The 20,963-nt window shown below is 43.5% G+C and overlaps 1 protein-coding gene across 8 annotated transcripts in view; it reads left to right on the top strand.

The window, feature by feature from the left end:
* MAFF (MAF bZIP transcription factor F) overlaps nt 1-19,861 on the top strand; it is a 56,542-nt gene extending 36,681 nt beyond the window's left edge. For all 8 annotated transcript variants that reach the window (XM_069652983.1, XM_069652981.1, XM_069652986.1 and 5 more), the window contains 2 exons: nt 17,093-17,156; nt 17,710-19,861. In XM_069652983.1, the coding sequence (XP_069509084.1) occupies nt 17,093-17,156; nt 17,710-18,138 (493 nt within the window). In that variant the 3' untranslated portion in view covers nt 18,139-19,861. The remainder of the gene's footprint in view (nt 1-17,092; nt 17,157-17,709) is intronic.
* Nucleotides 19,862-20,963: the final 1,102 nt, after the last annotated feature.

Here is a 20,963-nt window from a genome sequence, read left to right as displayed (position 1 = left end):
AAACCAACTTCTAGATTTCTATTACTTTCTGATACTTTCTGATGTATGGTGTAGCGCATTCAATTTCTCCACCTTAAATTCAAACCCTAAGTGACTTGGCATGTGGACTGTCCCCACATTACAGACTTGAAAACTGGTTTCAAAGGTCTTGCGGCATCAGTTTGATATTTTGCCCAGACATAGTTTTGGTTATAACTTACCTTTTGGGCATTTCTTCGGGCAAATGCCTTTTGACAGTCTCTACAACATGGGCTGAAGGAACAGTGCATCTGTCAATTGCCTATTGTTGCCTAATAGAAATGAGACTAAACGTGTTTGCTACGGTTCACAAGCCAGTACATTGACGGAACAAGAAGCTCTACATTTTCTTTGTTTTGATTTTTAAATCCAGCCTCTGCCAATACTGATAATACAATTGCATCTAAAAAGTAATAATAAAAATACATGTAAAAAGGAAAATTCCTCTATAAACTTGACTCTGTAATACATCACAAATCTGATATTTGTCTTCCACCTAAAACACATAACCAGGATAATTGTGTAGAGATTACAGGTTTATATACAGTAGACATTACATTTTTTATGTACAAATCTACTGAAAAGCTGCGGTCTTAAATCATCTCCTCACATTGTATAAAAAAGATGCTTTAGCGTCTCTACAGTGAGCTGTTTGTTACAAAGTCTGTGTTTGATGTGCACAAACTAAGCCAGAATGTGGGTTAACTACTTAAGGTGTTTAGTTAAAACATAGTTTCATAGGTATTCTGAGGATACACACTTAGAAATTGAATAACACACAATGTGAGGTATACAATATTGGGGGGAAAACTCTATTATAGTGCACCATCAAAGCTACCTCTAATTATCACATGAACCAATCTTATTGTCCTTTTTAGAAGATCTTTTAGTCCTAGGTATCCAAACTTGAGCTCCAAATCTGTGCCAGACTACAGAGGTTCACATCTGCTCTAACAATTCTCCATTACAGCGCAATTGATATCTTTTAGCAGGGGAAACTTTTGGTAAAATGACAGCTATCTAGCCTTAATACTAAGTTGCCTCAAAATAAACCATTCGTGGCTGTCAGCCAGTGCACACTTTTTATTAAGGTTATTTCAATCCATAACGGGTATGGGGTGGTATTTTATATTTATATTTTCAAATCGGCAGAGTTGAAGTGAAACCACCATATTCAAGATCAAACCTTTTCAACTTTGTGACCAAAGATATCAACTTTCTATTTAATTTGATTTTCACGTTAGTCGTCCAGTTCCGATTATTGACCACAACCTAAATAGGACAGTTCTCTAGTTTCCTCCGACGGGTGTTTATGGATATTCCATTGATGGGTCAACTTTTTCTTCTTACCATTAAATCTTATTATTTTGGATTTGGTATGGACCTATTTATATCCAAGTCCTTTTCAACTACACAGGAGCTCATTAAACTGATGGGAAAGTGGTCCAGCACAATGTCATTTACTTAGGCTAGCTTCAATTGCAGTGGAAAAAGATGTGCTTTCAATTTCCCCTCCTTTTTGATACTTGGAGGTATGTATATGGGGATGTCTCTAGAGAACCCCATAATCTTGGATCCTCACCCGTACCGCCACATCAGTATGTAACTGGATCAGGACCTTAGGTAGACCCTTGTTAATACCCCAGGAATCTTTTCTTAGAGGCAGGCTATCGTATAAACTACAGCCAAAAGCAGAAGGAAAAATCCAAGCAGGCAGGGCTTCAGATTTCACCAATGCCTAAGTGATTTACCCCCATCCCATTTATAAAGGTACCCATTTTTCTCCGAAAGACTGTTTGAACGCTCAGTCTCAAATACCTGTTTAGTGAGCTCTTAAAGAATACAGGCAGGAAATATTTTTCTATAGCCATCCAGTAAAATAATATGCATATAATTATTTGGACTGTCGCCCTTGCCCTTTTTCTGAATAAGTGTAATGCTCAATTTATCCCAAGTGGATTCTCCAGAGAAAACGTTTACATTTCTGACTATAATTTATTTGGTATTCACCTTGATTGTAACATTAGCTAAGCCATCAGATTTTCAGGAATTCCCATCCCCCCAATCTCTTCCTGGCTATATTGTCTGGAGATTTGACCTGTTTGTTTCTAAATTGTGAGGAATAATTCCTATCCTCTGAGCTGTAGAGGCAGCATAGACTGAGTACAAATACTCCAGCCACACCGTCTTAATAACAGGATTTGCTTGTACCTAGTTCTTTTGCGATCTCCAATTGAGAGCAGCTTCTCCAATAGTAGTTGCCCCAGGTTATCATATCATACACACACAGGGACCCAAACTCCTACCTAATTCTGCTTTTCCTCTCCTTAATCATCGGGTCCATTTTTATAAATGTTCCTGTTATGGAAAATTGGTTCCAAATTGTAGGGAAGGCAAGTGGTCCAAGAAAGCACTGCTTCAGACAATACCATTGGATGGAAGATTCGGACATCCTTTAGAATAAACAGCCAGGGAAAAATGACCCCGGCCATCATAGATTATCATTTCCAGGCTTTTTGTTGTTAATTTTGCCTTCCAACTAAGTTGATTAAGCCCATTACAAGCCTGTAGAGTGCTGCGATCCATTTGCTGTGATCATGACACATTATTTTCCTCTCACTGCTGATAAAAATAAAGGATCACAATCATCTTCTGTTATGAGCAATTATAAACATTGTTGATACAATTCAAAAGCAGCAAACCTATATACTATGGTGACCTTTACTACCCCAATGGACCAGATGGAATTTCAGTAGATATCACCCTTAGACCTCCCGTTATCATTTATTTGCTTCATTTGGCAACAAAGGATAGCTACTGTTGCGTGTTCTCCCAGCAATTCATCGTATTTATATACATACATTAACAATTCAAACCCCAACCATTATTTTGATCAGATGTATTTTTTTTACAGCCAAGACTGCAAAAAATTGCATGAGGCTCAACCTAACCCTTACCCTATAACCCTCTTTTGGATTTTTCTACACCTATACAATCCGCCAATCTTGTCCCTTAATAGCCATATCCCAAATAATGGGTATTGACAATATTTCTTGCACATCATATTTAGTAACCTTGAAAGTGTGGCAGTTTTTACTCCCTATTAATACCCCTTTTGGCCTCACCCTCAGCACATTCTTCTCTCAATACCATGAACAATCATCAAGGTAAGGCAGCATGTGAAGCCAGACCTCCGGAAATCAAAGATTGTAAAGAGCAGTGTTGTATTTTACAGCAAAGTACAATTATTTTGAATACTGTTGTACCCACTTGAGTTCTAGGATAGCATGCAGTGGAATCTAGTACCCCCAACATTGGGGCGAGTAGACGCAAATCTTGTAACGTACCTGGCGACTAGGACTTCTCCTCAGGTGGAGAATAAACTATTGGTAGTAAATTCAATTAACCATTTTGTTGTCTTACCAGTGAACTTGATATGTAGTTTTTGTTTTGGCTTTTCTTGCAATCTCACATCCGACTCATCTTTACTGCAGGGCTGGTGTGTTGTCTGTCCATAGAATTAACAGCTGGACTGTGTGTGTGTGTGTGTGTGTGTGTGTGTGTGTGTGTGTGTGTATTCAGATTTGTAGAGCGCACGTCAGCCCGGGGTCATCGCGGCGCTTGTTACAGACAATATCTTAGTTACATAGGATACAGTAATTACATACGAATACAGTATTTACAGTAGACATGAATACATTAGCAATGTTATTTACATGGATTCCTGAGCGTTTCCTAATTATTATGCAAGGAATGAGGTTTTCAGTTTCCTGCGTAAAATAGGGAGCGAGTTTTCCGCTCTAATGTCTGCAGGAAGAGCGTTCCAGGTCTTGGCTGCAATGTAGGGGAAACTTAGGCCTCTGGCTTTGGCTTTTTTGATGCGTGGGATGCAGATTAGGTTGGATTATTGCGTCCTGGTGGGACGGGAGGAGGATGGTTTGAGGATGGTTTCTGATGGGTAGGACGGGCGGAGAGAGAGAGGCATTTGTGAGTGAGGGTGAGGATTTTGAGTGATCCGCTCTTTGACCGGGAGCCATTGGGCTGAGTGCCTGGCCTGGGTGATATGCTCTCTTCTTGGGATACTAAGAGCGGCCCGGAGAGCATTGTTCTGCGTGATTTGTATTAATGAAGCTCGGGGAACTTTTTGTGCAGTCAATCTTGTACCTCAACAAATTAAATAAAGCAATAAAGTCTTAGTGTCGCACCGGTGGGAGCAGAGAACGGAGACATAGAGTTCCCCCACTCAGTTTGCAAAAAGTGAAAAAGGGGTTTCTGCGTGACAACACAAGACCAGTGTATGCATTCTGACGATAGTATATCAAGCCTTAATGCCCAGATTTCAAAAAGGCACACTTAGGGCGCCGAAACACGTGTCATCCTTATGGGCTATCAATAAATATAAGATGAATTAATTCAGAAAAACTGGTTTTGGTTGATACCGGAACTTCACTGTGGCGCAGTAATAGATGGGCGCAGAAACCCCTTTTTCACTGCGTGATTTGTAGTCTGTTTAGGTTTTTGGCTGATGTGCCTGCTAGGAGTGCATTGCAGTAGTTCAGTTTGGCTCCAATGGTTGCCCTCGCTATAGAGAGGCAGTTGGGTTTAGAGAGCTAGGGCTTGATGGCGTTTGAGTTTGGTGGTGTGTGCAGATGCGCAAGTGATTGTGCTGACTTGTCTAGTCATAGATGGTGAAGAGTCAAGGTATACTCCCAGTGTCTTTACGGCTGTGGATACGGGGATGATGGATGTCAATGGAGAAGTTAGCGCACAGTTTGTCAAGTTTGTCTAGGGAGTTCTGTTGACCTAATATCATGATTTCAGTCTTGTCTCCATTGAGGAAAAGGCCGTTAACTGCCATCCATGCCTTGATGACGGAGTAGATTGTGTGGAGTGCTTTGGCGTCTTCGTTGTATGATCCTGAAAGGGGTAGAAGTACTTGCGTAGTTCGTGTATGTGATGCCGTATGAGTCATGTTTGTCAAAGAGGGGCTTGGTGAACAAGTTATAGAGTGTGGGTGCAGTGCATGATCCTTGAGGGACCCCGCAGTGGATTGTCGTGGGAGTGGCGTTGGCGCTGTCCGAGAAGACTTTCATGGCTCTTCCCTCTAGGAAGGAGGTGATCCAGAGGGCTGCTTCTTTGGAAAAGTTGGCTGAGTGTGTGAGGTGTGAAGTGAGTCTTTTGATCAACCAGATCAAAAAGTGGCTGAGAGATCTAGGAGGAGCAGAAGAGTAGGCTTGCCTTTGTCCATGATTTGAGTGATCTGACTTTCTGTGCCATGTCCTTTCCGGAAGCCTGATTGCCTAGTCCAGAGGATGGAGTGGGTTTCCAGAAAGTGTTGGATTTGGCAGTGTGCGGCTTTGTCCAGTAATTTCTGCAGGAATGGCACAGTGGTTATTGGTCTGTAGTTTGCTTGTAAGGGGTCGAGAGTAGGTTTATTTTTTAGGAGAGGCCAGACCCAGGCCTCTGAGGGTAGCTGGGATGATGCCTGTTTTAAAGGACGCATTGATGAATGCCGTGAAGAGCAGCCAAAGCAGTCTGCGCAGTCTTTGATGAGTTTTGGTGGGCAAATATCGCCTTTACAGGGGGAGGGTTTGAGATTTTTTTTTAGTCGGTTGATAACTTCTGATTCAGTGACGTCTGTGAAGGAGAAGTCGGGTATGGTGGGCTTGGACGAGGTGCGTGGGTTGTTGGTAGGTTTAGTTCCTGTCTGTTGTGGAAGTGCTTTGCAGTGGTCTTTGATTTTCTTTTGGAGAAGGTCAATTTTGTGTAGCATGGCAGCTTGGATGCTGGTACACCAAGCTTCATCTTTGATTATTTCGTCTAGTGTATTGGGGGGGAAGATGAGCTCATTAAAAATGGCAAAGATCTCTTTAGAGTGTGATTTGGCATTGGAAATTCGAGTGTTGAAGGCGTTGGCATCGGTGATAGCTGTCTTGTATTGGTGGGAGATCAAATTGAATTTGTTTTTGGTACTGGTACTGGTGCAGGGGTCAGATTTCCAGTTTTTTAGTGCTGCTCTTTTTTGGGATTGCATTGAATGCAGTTCTTCAGTAAACCATGAGTTGGTGTGTAGGGATTTCTTCTCTTTTTTCCATTTGAATTGTGCTAGTTCATTGATAGCTTTGGTGATGACATCTTTGTAGATGTCTGCTAGGATATTGGGGTCATTAGCGAATGGGTGAGCTAACTCGGGGGTATTGAGGTATGGGCACAGATTATCCTGAGTTTTTTAGAGCTTCTGACTTGTGCAGCGCTAGCAGGGGTCAGAGTTTTGTGGTTTTTGGTGATGGGAATAGAGAACTCTATGCAGTTGTGGTCAGTCCAGGGCAGTGAGGAATTAGAGGTGATAGTGGAGCGGCAGTTATGGTCTGCAATCCAGTCAAGAATGCGGCCTTTGGTGTGAGTAGGACTTTCTTCTATTTGGGTGTAGCCCAGGTCATTGAGTTACTTGGTGAGACTGGCTGCAGATTTGTCCTTGGTATCGTTGAATCCGAGATTGAGGTCTCCTAGTAAAAGGGTTTTGGTGGAGCTTTTGATATTATTGCTGAGGATGTGAATGATGTTATCCTGGGAGTCTGGGGTGTTGCCTGTGGGGCGGTATAGTAGGTGAGTGTTGACAGTGTGAGTTTGGCCGATAAGAGGTCAGAGTTGTTGGTCGAGGGGTGACTGACAAGTCGGAGCTGGAGGTTCTCCTTGTAGATGAGGCTTACTCCGCCTCCTATTCGGTCAGGTCTATCTTATCAGAGTATGGTGAAGCCAGGTGGTAGTGCAACGGTGGGGCCTGATGCTTCATGTAACCATGTTTCGGTGATGGCTAATAGGTCAATGTTATTGTTGGTTTTGAGGTCATGAATATCAGATGCATGAGCTGGGAGAGATCGGACATTGAGGAGGGCACATTTGATGTGAGGTGTGTGTGGTTTATTTGTGGAAGTGCGCGTGGTGGTCGTTTCCGATATGTGATGTGGTATTGTGGGATGAGGCGAGGTTGGTGGGTGGTGGGCTGTGGGAGAGTGGGGTGTCCCATGCGGGGGCAGTGTTTGGAAGTGTTGCGGGAACTCAGTCGATAGTTTCTGAATTCTGTGGGAAGGGGTAGTGTGCTAAGTTCTGTGGTCTGTGTGCGAGCTCTAAGTCTTTCTAGTCTATGCATAATTACGACACAGGGTGTGCGATGTGGCATGGTAGTGTTGTATCCTGCGTAGCGAGATGCTTGTGGTAGGGGAGTGGGCTTAGTGGTGTGGGTATGAGGGGATGGATAGGAGTATAGAGTTTGAGAGCAGTGCGTGTTGCAAGGAGAATGAGCAGCGTGGTGGTGGCAACGGTGAGCTTGCAGGACGCTATGGGCATGATTTTGTGCTGGGCGGGACTGTGTGTGGAGGAGGACACAGTCAGGTTGGGTGGACCTAGCCTGTGGTAGGCAGGAGTGGATAGGTTCAGAGTGGGCTGAAAAGCATCCAAGGGTACTAGGAGGGGGGAGGGGGTATCGGTGTGGCTGGGTGCATCAAGAGGCACCGGTCGGATCGCAGATGAGCGACCATAGGGCACAACCCAATTCAAATGTGGTCTGAAAGCGAACATAGGGCACAACCCAATCCAAATGTGGTCTGAAAGCGACCTTAGGGCACAACACAATTCAAATGTGAGGCAGCACTGACCAAAATACAAAGCAAGTACATAAGTCAAGGTGGCACTGTGAGGTAGTGGTGATCAAATGTGAGGTCAACGGCAAACATCAAGGCAGAAGAACACAATGATAGGCCTAAGGTGTTAATGGTGGTCATGCAGCAGTATGCTATCATGATGAATTAAAATACTGGAATGGTTGTGCGAGCGCATAGACTCATTGGTGACTTACTGATGAGTCATAGGATGCAGCATGTCATGTGGAAGAGGGCAGTGTGCCCAATGGACAGAGGCTGTAGGAGCATAACGCACCCACGCTATCTATGCAAATGCATTTACCAGATATTATATATATCATCCATGTAACTGACTTGCCATCAGTCATTCGAGGAGCACTCGCCTTCGGATATTACTTCAGAGATTTACATCACTCTCAGCATGTCTTTTATAACCTCTTTATTGGTTAAAAGTTGGCATCGACGTATATAATATGCCTTGCATTTCGGCTTTCCCAAAAAAAAGTTGACGCGTTTCGCGGCGTTACTCGCCGCTTGCTCACAACACCAGTATCCTATCACCATAGCGTTAAATACAAAACAATACAACTGTAGGCATAGAGACAGGACATGCAGATCGGCATTTAGTGGAAATAAAGAAGGGTCTTGCATGTTAGTAGCTAGTTAGTTGTGTGCCGGCGGCCATCTTAAGATAAGCTTAGTTCCAATTATGTATTTTACCTCGTTAGAGTTTGTTCATGTGAAGTCAGTGATTGAATAATCATTAACGACTATCGTGGTACCCAGTACTGTCATTAGTGAACTATTAACTTCTTAATGATATGGTCTCTCCTACGGCACACTTTGTACTAGTCTTGCAGATGTTGGGTGTGTTAAAATAGAGAGCATAGTGCCTGCAACTTATTCGAATGATGTTCCACTTGATACGAGTAATGTGGTAATACATAGCTTGCATCTAGTTCCTTATTTTCTTTAAAGTGTCTTATGCCTTAACGTAAAGTGCATAGTGCATTCGACATTTGTCAAATAAAGTGCCTAGTGCAGTTTGTCAAAGTTCCAGGTGCTTACGTGCATAAAGACTTAATTGTCCATAAAGTGCTTGGTGCTCAGTTCTTAGCAGCCTCAGAACAGATTAATTTTTTGACAATATCCCAATTGATGTTACCTGCATGTCTCTAGCCTACATTATGTGTCAGTTCATACTGGTCCGAATATTAAAAATATACACCACTCCACAATCGTGGCTCTCCACAAAAGCACACAAATACCCATCACCACGACACATGTGATCAACATTTAGTTAAAATCTGCAACAAAACTTGGTTCATATTTATTTGGAACCCAGTTTATGAAATTACTTCAAATCAGTTATGTACCAGACATAAGGACCATTGATCATAACAATCAATGTCCTAGAAAGGTATACAGTTCTTCGTCCATGTTGTGGCCCCTTGGCTGTTTTGTTTCAAAATCTAGAATGCAACGGGTTTCTTGTTGTCGTAGCTTTTTCTCTCGGTCTCCTCCTCTAGGACCATTTTCGATGGCATGGATTCCGAAGAATGCAAAACTTTCCATGTTGTTCTCGTGGTATTCAGTAAAGTGTTTGGCCATTGGATAGTTCGCATCTTTGTTGTATATCGCCCTGACATGTTGTTGCACTCTTGTTTTCAATTTGCACTAGGTGCTTCCCACGTACCACTTGTTGCACTTACATGACAGAATGTATACCACGTATTCAGTGTCGCACGTGATTTTTTCATTGATGTGCAGTTACCCCTGTTACTGGGTGTTCCAAAGTGGCACAGTTTTTTGCAAACTTGCACATATTACACCTTGTGCATTTGTAGAAACCTTTCTTTCGTTTTTTTTAGCCAGGAGCTCGCATCATCGAGTATTTCTTTATCCATAAAGCTATGAACTAAACTGTCTGATCGAAATGTTCCTTCTAAAACTGATGTCTGGATGTTTCTTGAGTGACTTACCAATGTCCTTATCAATAGTGAGCACTTTCCAATGTCTCTGCAACTCTCGTTTTACTTCAGTTGTTCTACTATCATATGTTAGGATAAGACGTGTCTCTTCATTCTCTTTCCTAGTTGTCTTTCTTTGTCCACCAGGAGAATTTGTCTGTCATGACTTCTAGCTCTTAGGTACGCTCTTTCGATGACCTTCTTCGGATAACATTGCTGTAAAAATCCTCTCGCTGTGGTTTTACTCTCTGTATCATATGTGGCCAGAGTAGAGCTGTTTCTTCTTATCCTAACGAATTCTCCGTATGGTACACTCCAAATTAAGCTCTTCGGATGTCCACTTTTGGCATGAAGTGGCATGTTTGACCCTGTTGGTTTTCTGTGTAGCTCACACGTGAGTGATTGTTCCACTATTCGTAAGTTCACATCTAAGAAGGTGATAAACGAGAAACTGTGGGTATGTGTGTGTGTGTATATATATATATATATATATATATATATATATATATATATATATATATATATATATGCGAAGCATTGTTGCTTATACAATTCCACATCGTTTCACCAATCTGCACCAAATTTAGTATAGTTACCTGTTAGGACCCTCTGGACATTACTGGCTACATTCCACTTGGGACACCCTACCCTACTCCCAACCTGCCCCTTCCCCCCCACCCCCCCCCCCCCCCCCCAAGATTTCAGCCCCTTCACCCATGAGACTGTTGGCTGAATATCGGCTAAACATCAAACTGGTCATAGAAGGACCGATCTCGATACAAAACGGTCCAGGCCCTAGGATGCACAAGATATTTGCACCGGAATACACAGCAACAAACTGCACCATGCCAGGGTGAGGCGACAGGTGGGGAGAGCACAGAAGATCCCAGGATGCAGCAGCATACCAACTCTCGCCGCCCCCAAAGTATGCCAGCAAGCCACACACGTCCATACCAGAGCAGTTTACTTCAGGGAGCAAAGCACATCAAGCGAAAAGCAATCGCAACACCGACCTAGGATCAGTGTTATGTCTACAGAATCCGTTCGCGAACGGGTACTTCTGCTAGTAGATAATAAAAAGGACTCCAGTTCCATAAGCAGCGTATTCTGAACCACAGATTTCACCAGTATCGTTACTCTGTCAATGGCAGTCAGACCCACAAACTGAGCTCAAAGTCCTGATCGCAGATGCCCCGAAAATTATGATCAAATATTTGTAAAATCGGACTTCGGTTAAGAGGCAAAGTTTCTTGGAAAAAATGCCTCAAAGCCAACAGTCGGCGATCAGTCATTTCCACAGGATACTAAGAGCACTTTTGTGCCTTTACTTTTTCATGATGCCACTAGACAGTTTATACATTGCCAATTATCTGAGACAGTTCTGTCTGTTGAGGATATTTGTGCTTCAAAATTTGACTTCTAATTAGGAATTGCTTCATTCTGGGTCAAGAATTTGGATAAGGCCCGTATCAAAGTTCACAATGACTAAAAAAAAACACAAGGCTCTAGAATATTTGGAGGAAAATAATCTGTGACTCTTAAGTGGCCATTGATCAAATATGAAATGAATGTAAATATAACGAGAGCCCTGAGAATGAAGAGCGGGTACAAATAACAGGAATTTCAATTGACTCCCAACAAAAAATAAGAAACTGACACGTAGGACCATGTTCCCCTGCTTTCACTCGCACAGCTCCATAGATCCATTTGGACCAGTAGTGCACATAGTACAACGGGAAGAAACTACTATTACTACTGCCTAATTCTAAGAAATGAACAGTATCCATGTGTAGGAATGATTAGGTGTGCAAAGGAATTATTCTTACAAAGACATTTCCGTTTTCTAATACTCCCATCGGGAAGTGGACTTAGATTTTTACTGTGACTTCCAACTTTAAAAAAAAATAGGGAGTAATATACTCCCACTTCAAAATCTTATCTGGATCACTGAGTATTGCTACTGTAAAACGCTGCATTGGTCTCCATGTTTTTCAGTAAAGTTGATGTATAAATCTCATAGTGCAAAATATTTTGTTGGGGCAGAGGGGGGAGTGCCTTGTATTGACAAGTGAACACTCTTGAAAATGAACATGATCACACATCCAAATGCGTTTGTCAACCCTAGTTCTGTGAGCCGCTGGTTGCATATATCTGTGCCACTGATTCTCAACCCATGAGCGGAACCCAAAATCATTGACCGATCTTCTTACCCTGTTGCTTTATACCATCTACCCTGAAAGGGAGATGGCCGCAAACTGCAATAGTCCACTCGGTTTGCCCAGTTCTCTGCCTGCTATTCCATCCACTCTTAGTTTCTCTATTGATTACGCAAAGCTAACTAGATCTTTATGCAAAGTAGTGATCAATAGTTCACTATTGATTGCCAAATAATCCATCCCATAAGTACACCACAGTACTTATGGCAGGGAACTGTGTCCTACTCTCAGTTAAGTTATCCCTCTCACACAGACACATGACCATCTTCATTGTCTCTCGCCTCCTGACCTTTGAAGAAGATATCATGCATGCAGTGGCATCGAGCCCATGTCTAGAACTGGGCGACCTGAACCTGGGCCTCAATGATCCATCTGACTTGAATGCATCTACCCTAGCCAATTCATTCAGTGCTCATGGCTTCCTACCCTGTGTCCTTAACCTCACCTGCCTAAAGGGCCACACACTAAACGGGTAGCTGACCTCAATTGCCAGATAGCCGTCCATGCAAACACACTGTGCCCTTGGTCTGACCCATCACATTGTGTTCCACCATTTTGCCTCATGAGCGTACCACACATGCCCATCCTGCCCTGCCACCAGCTTGGGCACGCAGCTCTCGCAAACACACGAAGGACCGTATTGCCCCTCTGCTGCAAGCACTCCCAACGACCCCTGCTTGCTCACTGACTTATACACAAATACTCTCACCTTAGCAGTGGACGCAGTTGCACCACTAGTCCCAAGAAAATCTAAAACATGCCAATTCCTGGTTCACCCCTAAACTCCCTGAGCTTAGTAAAACTAAACGCCTGGCTAAAGCCAACTGGAAAAAAATCTCCCACAGACTTCCTGAAATTGCAATTGACTGCAGCATAGACAAGCGATCATAATGGCCAAGTCTAATTTAAGAGATTTTCACAATCCAGAGGGAACTAGAAACCCCACGGCAGAATCTGCCTTGCTTGACCTCAAAAACTAGCTTGATGAGATCAGGGAAAACCGGCCCTCCTCCTCCTGCTCTTCCTCCTCGTTAATCTCTCAGCTGCCTTCTACCTGGTTGATCATCAGATCCTCTGCCAACACCACCACAGCAGCACACTTATCGCCGGAAGCCACCACTTGGGTGACCTTCGTTGAAGGCCGGTCCGTGAGAGTCGAGAACCACAGTGCCCCACCTGCCCCCTATCCCCTGGAGCCCCCCACGTATCATGTCACCTGACCCTCTACAACATATTCACCAAATCCCTCTTCGATCTACTTGACCCCATTGGCATATCCTACACAAACTATGCCGATGACACACAAATCCTCATACCTCTGGCAACTACTTGGACACCCGCTCTCTAAACAAGTTCTATGCAGCAGTACAGGCCTGGATGACCATTCACTGCCTCAGAGCTCCTCCTGGTAGGGCTGCCGCAGTAATTCAGAACCTCAATGTCGAATACATATCCTTCTGCATTGATGGCATCGAAATACCTGTCATCAGTGAACACCCTTGGCGTTTACCTTGACGCTACACTTCCGTGCCAAGTGAATGCTATAGCCTCTTCCTCTGCACACCAAACTAAACGGATTAATGCCGACCGGTCCTTCCTCTCCCAGGACAGCTGTCTCGCAATTGCTTGTGCAATCATACAAGGCTGAATTACTGTAATGCCTTATTTTCCGGCACTTCCGACCGGAACATTGGAAAGATGCAGGTGATCTGGAAAGACATTAGAGCAGCGCTCAATATCTCAAGACGCAAATACATCTTGGCCGCCAGGAAACCTGCCCACTGGCTTCCAATCGGAGAGCGCATTATCTTCAAGACACTATCTATCACACATAGATGTTTGTTCAACTCTGCTCCCCCCCTAATTGACGCAGAACATTGTCAGCGATCACAAACTATTGCAACCGAAATACAAACCAGCCAAAGCTGGTGGTGCCTCTTTTCCAACCTTTGCAGCTAAACGGTGGAACTCGCTCCTCCAATTTCTCTGCTCTAAGAGCGAGGGTCTTCAGGAGATTTCTAAAAATGTGGCTATTAGCAGAAACTGCACACGGTAGGATGCATAAACTTTGCCCGGGTATATTACTGTGATCGCTTCTTGTATGTGTAACTGCTTCTGTAACAGTGCCTTGATTCCCCTGGGTTTAGCGTGCTTCAGAAATTAAAATAAATACCATACACTCTAGTTGGTCCCCCCCCCCCCCTCCCCCACACCCTCAGAGCTCGCTTTGCTGTATGATTGATTGTATATTCGCACCTGCGGGAGGGAGCCGGCCAATTTGGGGCTGGAACGCAAGTGGAACCTGCAAGTAGCTGCCATCCTTTAAATGCGAGGCCGCTACTCCTCTGCCCAGCCTTCAACCTGTCCTTGGATGCAGTGTCCACTGGAGTGCCACACCTAGAGCACCACAGCCCACTCACCTGTGCTCACATTCAAGTCCTGGAAATACTTATTTCCAATCACAGACATATGGGTAATTTCTTTTTAAGGGATGCATGACTTGCGCAAATCATGGTTCCCTTTAAAACGCACAAGTATCAGCACCCCAGGTGGAGACGCCGAGTGCTGATAGTGACAAATACCTCTTCATTGGATGAGCAGGGCTGGAATGCTGCACTTGGGCTTGAGGACCGTTAGCAGCCCTGCCCTCTCCAGAGTGTTTGTTCACTGTATATTGAAAACCGTCGACATCAATGACCGACAAGGGCCATCTTGTCCACCTTATGTTGACCATTACCCGGTCTGCCGCAAATCCATACTAAGGGCTTAGTTTCAGGCTCTAACTTTCCTTTAACATTGGGAACCTTTTGGCTTTTTGAAACTTCTGAACAATCTCTACACAGCAAATTATGGGTCAAGCATTCAATATACAGGGCACTGCTGTGCAACACTGCACCCAGCCTCACAAAGCCTTGCACTGAAAAAATGTTTTCTGAGCCTTTTTAACAGGTATATTTATTTGTGTCCATTCATGCAGCTGACAATTTACAGACACTCCTCACTAATGTCTGTCTTGAGCGGTACACAAAAATGCTGTACTCTTGCTAATTTTCTATCTTTGGTACAAATGACTTATGGTGACATTTTAAAATATTAGTACAACATTGCTAATCAAGAAATCTTTACTTGGCAAATTCTGTTTGTGTGCCTTCATATACGTTTTTACTAAACTGGGGTCAATGGGGGAGTTGGGGCGGGTGGAGAGGGGGGTAACCGACCTGTTAGAGCTTATTGTGGCACAAATTCTGCCACAGTGCCAGCCTGAAATATTGGCAGCAGACGGTAGAATGTTGACATCCACTTCCTCCACATTCTGGTAGGTCCTTTTAAATTGGACATGTGACCAACTGCTGAGGTGACCTGGAGGCCATATGATCCTCATATGATGAAGAACCTGGGAGAGAAGAGTCCTTCTAGAAAGCCATGGGACTGGCATGAAGCCAGTGACAGTGCACACTGTGAGGATGGTCCCATGAAAATTCCCAGCATGTCACTTTTGTAGTGAACTGATATCCCAAGCCTGATTTTTGGTTCTTCGGGGAATTTATGTAAACATGCCCCTCCATCCCCCGCCGACTTGTATGCATGTCCCTCTTCTTGTGGGTGGCAGTTAGTCCACACCATCTCCACTGCCACCCTGCTCTTGGGTTTGGGTCTATTTGACCCAAAACATTTGACCTAATCACATTTGATGACATTTATGTAACTTTTTTTTCTTTTTTTTCTCAAATGCAGGGAGTGAAACGCCCCCCCCCGCGCAACTCCCCTCCGCCTTCCCCTCAACTTAATCTATACCCTTGTCCACCCCCATATATCATTTTCATTTAATTTGACCGAAACAAATGTTTTAGGTCAAATGTTTTTAGGTCAATTATGCGAATACAGTCTCTTGTGCAGGGGACACCCTTGATCTTCCACTATGTCTTGCTCTTGCCCTCCCCTGATGGGAAGCTGCCCCAGCCCCACTCCTTTATCTCATGTACCTCCACCGTTCCCATCCGACTGTTCCTGCGTCTCCCCGTCTATACGGCAAAAGCAAATGTGACAATCCAGACAGGCTGTGGGCTGTGCAAAGTGGCCTATGGGGGGGGGAATAGGGGAAAGGTTGTGGGGAAAAAATGATGGCACATCCTTGAATCCAGGCAAGAGTGCCTCTCTGGTTTAGAGTTGCTAAAGTGTTAAATCTATTTACACACTTCAAATGTTTAAGAATATTTCTATTCTTGATTATCCCGGCTCATGTTTTAAAGATTTAACGCCAAAGAAGGGTCTGCGCAGCCACTCCATTTTCTGATATGGCTGCCTTGTCAATTAAGCAATGAGGTTTAATAATCTCTCTAGACCACAGGTTTTTAAAAGACTTGTATTTTAGTGTAACTACTCCTTTTACTCAACATTCCAAAAGTTACTGCAAATCAGATGTAACCATTTTACACACATTATCAAAGTATACACTTTTATTATTGGCGCCAAGTTGAACCGTTGTATATAAACGGATAACGATGCTGTTGCAAGCGACTGACCAGCCATGTCAATTGACATATAAGTTCTAGACATACACACATCCTACCATTTGTTATTCTTCAGTGGCGAGTGCATATTCTGCTCCCTGATAGAATATTACTAGAATGATGTGCTATACTTTAATTAGTATTCTAATTGTATAGCACTCATCATCTACACAATTAGTAACACGGAAAATTGCCTTACTTTCTCCTCACAATGAATGAATGAATGAATGAATGCCTCAAATAAAACAAAATCAGTGTTCTGGCTGTATTGAAGTTTCCTAAAAGTCCATCTTGGGGGATGGGATTAAGTAGTTGAACATACTTGGTATTCACAATCCTGAAACATATATACACCATAGTAAGAAAATGTATTTGGTGCAATGAGTGGTTACTTAAGAAAGAAATGAGAACATTGGTTTTAAAATATGAACATTTGAGGTTTAGAAAAAATGGGAAAAATGACTAGAAAATTATAATAATTAATATATTATCCACACAAACTGATTTGCAAGCCATCCCATTAATACAATAATCATTTGATTTTGGTTGGTGTACATCAATCTAAAGATCCCAGAAATTATCTATTTCAGTGTAGGGAAATTTTAGTAGTTCGAAATATGCTTGGTTTCACATTCTGGGATAGGAGAAGTGAAAAACATACAAAGAGAAGTGCTTGTGGGGGATCTGAAAGGACAAGAATTGAGTTGTCTTCAAATAACTATTTCTATTTTTTTCAGGAGTACAACCCAAGCCCAAGGGAGGGCCATGTCCTCAGACGGAATATCATCAAAAGCATTGAAGGTGAGAAGTTATTTCCACGATCATCCAAAAATGCCATTTGCTCTTCCTATGTAAACAATGTTCTAAGGCACTGATTACATTACATCTTTGAGGCTGAACAGGCTAAATTAACGTCTGTAAAGAAGTATATTCCAAACCAACAGTCAGTCTAAAAAAGATGATCCTTGCACTAAGGCCTCTTTAAAATGTCAACCAAATGCTTAGACTCTAGCGAAATATCCAGACCAGTATTTACTCTGGTTTGCTTCATGTTGCTGTCTGCTGGAAAAAACGTATTCCCCTGTCGTCTTAGTCGGCATTGATGTCCTCATTCCTATGTTGCCCATCCCAGCCCAATCAACCCTCTTACTAACCTAATTTAGAAACTTATAATGGATAAGTTCAAAGCTAGCGGACTCTACAGTCTTATCCACCCCTCCACACCAGTCAACCATCGTTTAGGGTTCTAACGTTGAAGGGCCATCTCAGCAAATAAATGCAAGGTTGACTATCTTGGGAAGTTGTTTAAATACCCAATGTTTGCTCCTGTTTATAGTCCCTTGTCTCTCAACAGGTGAAGCGAGAAATGGGGGAGAATACCCCAGTGCTCTCTGATGATGAGCTGATGGGCATGACGGTACGAGAGCTGAATCACCACCTGCGGGGGTTGTCTAAAGATGAGGTGGCACGGCTCAAGCAACGACGTCGCACCCTGAAGAACCGGGGTTACGCCGCCAGCTGCAGGGTAAAGCGTGTCTCACAAAAGGAAGAGCTGGAGAAGCAGAAGACGGACCTTCAGCAAGAGGTGCAGAAGCTGGCTCGTGAGAACAACACAATGCGGGGCGAGCTTGACGCATTGCGTGCTAAATATGATGCCTTGCAAACCTTTGCTCGCACTGTTGCACATGGCCCAATCGCCCCAGCCAAGGTGGCTGCCACCAGTGTCATTACCATTGTCAAGTCTGGGAATGGCATCTCCTCCAACCCTGGTGCCTACTCATAGTCCTTATGTGTGGCTGGCTGTGGGACATGCACCATCAGTCTTGCACTTCATACATGTTTGTGCCACAGTCTGGACACTGGGATGTCTCGGTTTCACCTGGGCAGGGCACACAAGCTTGCAATGTCCCATGGCTGCCATTGGAGCAGGCCAAGAAGTGCCTCAATGCCTCCTCTCGCTTCCCACCATGATCACCCGAGGGGTGTGCAATGGTCTAAAAGACCTGGTTGAGTACAACACTCCAGCTGGAGAAGTTGACCAAATTGTTGACTGCACTGGAGACCTTGCACGCAGCAAGCATGGCCTCTGTGTGGGGGGTGAGGCTTACACCAGCGGTGTCTGGGGACACACTTCATCTGTTATTCTATCCTGCTGCTGCATACAAACTGTACTCAAATCCTTTATTCCGGGACATTGTGAGAGGGGACTCATGTTTGGTTGTCTTGCGACGGAGATATTGGGGTATCCAGTCCACACACAATACATACCTCCTTTTTCTCTTCTCTGCCCACTGAGAGGATGGCTGGAGGCTCAAAATTGTTTGAGTGGTAGGTTTAATTAGAGGGGATTGAGAGGGAAGAAGGATTGTGGGAGTTATTTGGGGGACCAAACTAAAGGTTCTAAAGAGGTTGAAAGGGGAGAGACGGTAGATGGAGCGAGAAAGTGATGGAGAGAGGAGATGCGATGGAGAGGAGTCGTCGAGGGTAAATCTGTGAAGTTGCAAAAATCGATACGGAAGGCTCAAGAGGGAGTGAGGACTGAAGGAGATGAAGGTAAGAGATACGACTGGGGGTGGCGAAGGCGGAGGACAATGCAGACGAAAAAACCACCAGGCAAGTGTTTGCTGCATGGTTAAAAAAAAGCACGGGTGGCGTAAGGTGATGGGTTAAAGGGATGCTCATGCACAGGAGGGAACCAAGAATAGGGAAGCAGATGGAGTGCGTGGGGGACGGGGGTTGGAGCTAACCAGACAACACACTAATTCGTCAAAATCTACAGGGACGAATGATGTTGCCTAATCGATGGAACACTGTCCTGGAATAAAGGATTAATCTTCTTTTCAGTTAGTCAGGAAGTGATGTCAGAGATGCAATGCCAATGTGCTATGCCATCACTTCCATTTCTAGAGCCCTGCCCCACTCCACCTCTAATCCTGTGTGGGGGAGGAATACATATTTATGATCTGTATTAATATATTTTAGAGGGTGTTCCTCTATCTGGGAGGTGGAGCAAAAGCATAGGTGGCCATATAGGTAAATGTCATTCCTGAGGAATAGCTCAGCTGTCGAATGCCTGAGCCTACGAGCGCTGTGTAGCTAGTAGGATAGCTGTGTTATGTAATCAGTCAAGTTTCTGCTGTATGAGGCCTAATTCTGTGAGCTGTTTTTGAAGTGCAGGATCGTTCTGTGTGAGCCTGTAAGATCTATGTAACCTAATGACTAGCTGTTCTGTTTAAGACTTTCAAATGGCCACTTCTGCACTTCCATCACCTCCCTCCCAAGTTATCTTGTTATTTATTGTACATAAATAAATTATTTACGACCTTGAGGATCTTCTATTGATACTGGTACAGCTACTGTTTTATTTTTATTATATGCAAATAGCCTTTATCACCTGTTGTGGTTTATATCAAATGTATTTATTTTCAGAGTCCTGTGACCACCCTGATGCCCCGTTCCCTTTGTATTTTATATATTTCTTCAATAAAAATCAAAATATTGATGTACATGAGTTGTGTTTTCTTTTAATTATACTGTCCTGCAATTGTCAAAAAAATGAAGAAAAACACTCCCAAGGTTTCCGTCTGTGTGGCTTGTACTGCTGATGGTGCATCTCCTTCAGAACGTGATGGTGCATCTCCTTCAGAACGTGACCTCCCGCAGCCTCGAGCCAGAAGGTCCACTGAGTCCCACACTAGCTTCATCATGGCAAATGTACCCTTATTTTCCAAAGATTTTGCACAATCACAGCCTAGTTCATCTGGGCTGCACTTAACAGCATGAGGGAAGCTTATCTAAAGGGTTCTTCTGCGATTTTGCCTGAAGGTTAGCAGATGAGACCTAGTCCCTCCAGGTTTATCTTTCCGCCTATGTTGGTGGATTAGATGGTTAGGATCAGAATTGAAGGGTCCAGTGTACTTTCTCTAGAAACCCCATTTTATCTTATGGCTACTTTTAATGGCCAGTCATTTGTTTAGAAAATTGCCATTGCATAGCACCATGTGAGGTTCTATGGCAATTCGAAGAATTCTTTCCTGATGAAAACGTAACCTAGAGACAAACTCTGAAAACCTTTTTATGACGACTTCTGATGCATTTCATTTTTTTAATCTAATGTATGCCCGCTTTTTTTGAAGGAAAGCAAATTGGAGTTTCTTTTGCAATTCTGTCAAAATGCTTTCTACAGTCTTTGCTATATTTTTTATGTTTTCATTTGGCCTCCCTCTTACTGTTTTCTTTCTATTTTTCTCACTCCCCTGCAAGTCGTCCATCCCAATTTTATTTTCTCACCGCATATCCTCTCCGCCCCATTTATTTGGTATTGAGAAATTCTCTCTGGTACGCTTTTCCAGTATTGCACGTTTCCTTCTTGTGTGTGGGTTTTGTTTGGGTTTTTTCCCCTTCAAATTTAATTTGCTTTTACTTCCGATTTCACTATGCTTAATCAATCAGGTTTTTTTTTCTTGTGTATTTTTTTCCGGAGACATCACAAACAAAATCGAGTACAATTTGTTAGCCACATAGGCAAGTGGGATGGTGGAATCGCGCTTGTACACACTCGTTTTATGCAAAAGTATCACCATCCTCCTGGACTGCAAATCACTGTAA

Source organism: Ambystoma mexicanum, chromosome 3q (genome assembly GCF_040938575.1).
Source record: "Ambystoma mexicanum isolate Mex_15411 chromosome 3q, UKY_AmexF1_1, whole genome shotgun sequence".
Lineage (NCBI taxonomy): Eukaryota > Metazoa > Chordata > Amphibia > Caudata > Ambystomatidae > Ambystoma > Ambystoma mexicanum.
Note: the sequence above shows the minus strand (reverse complement) of the source record. Positions and strands in the feature narration are given on the sequence as shown.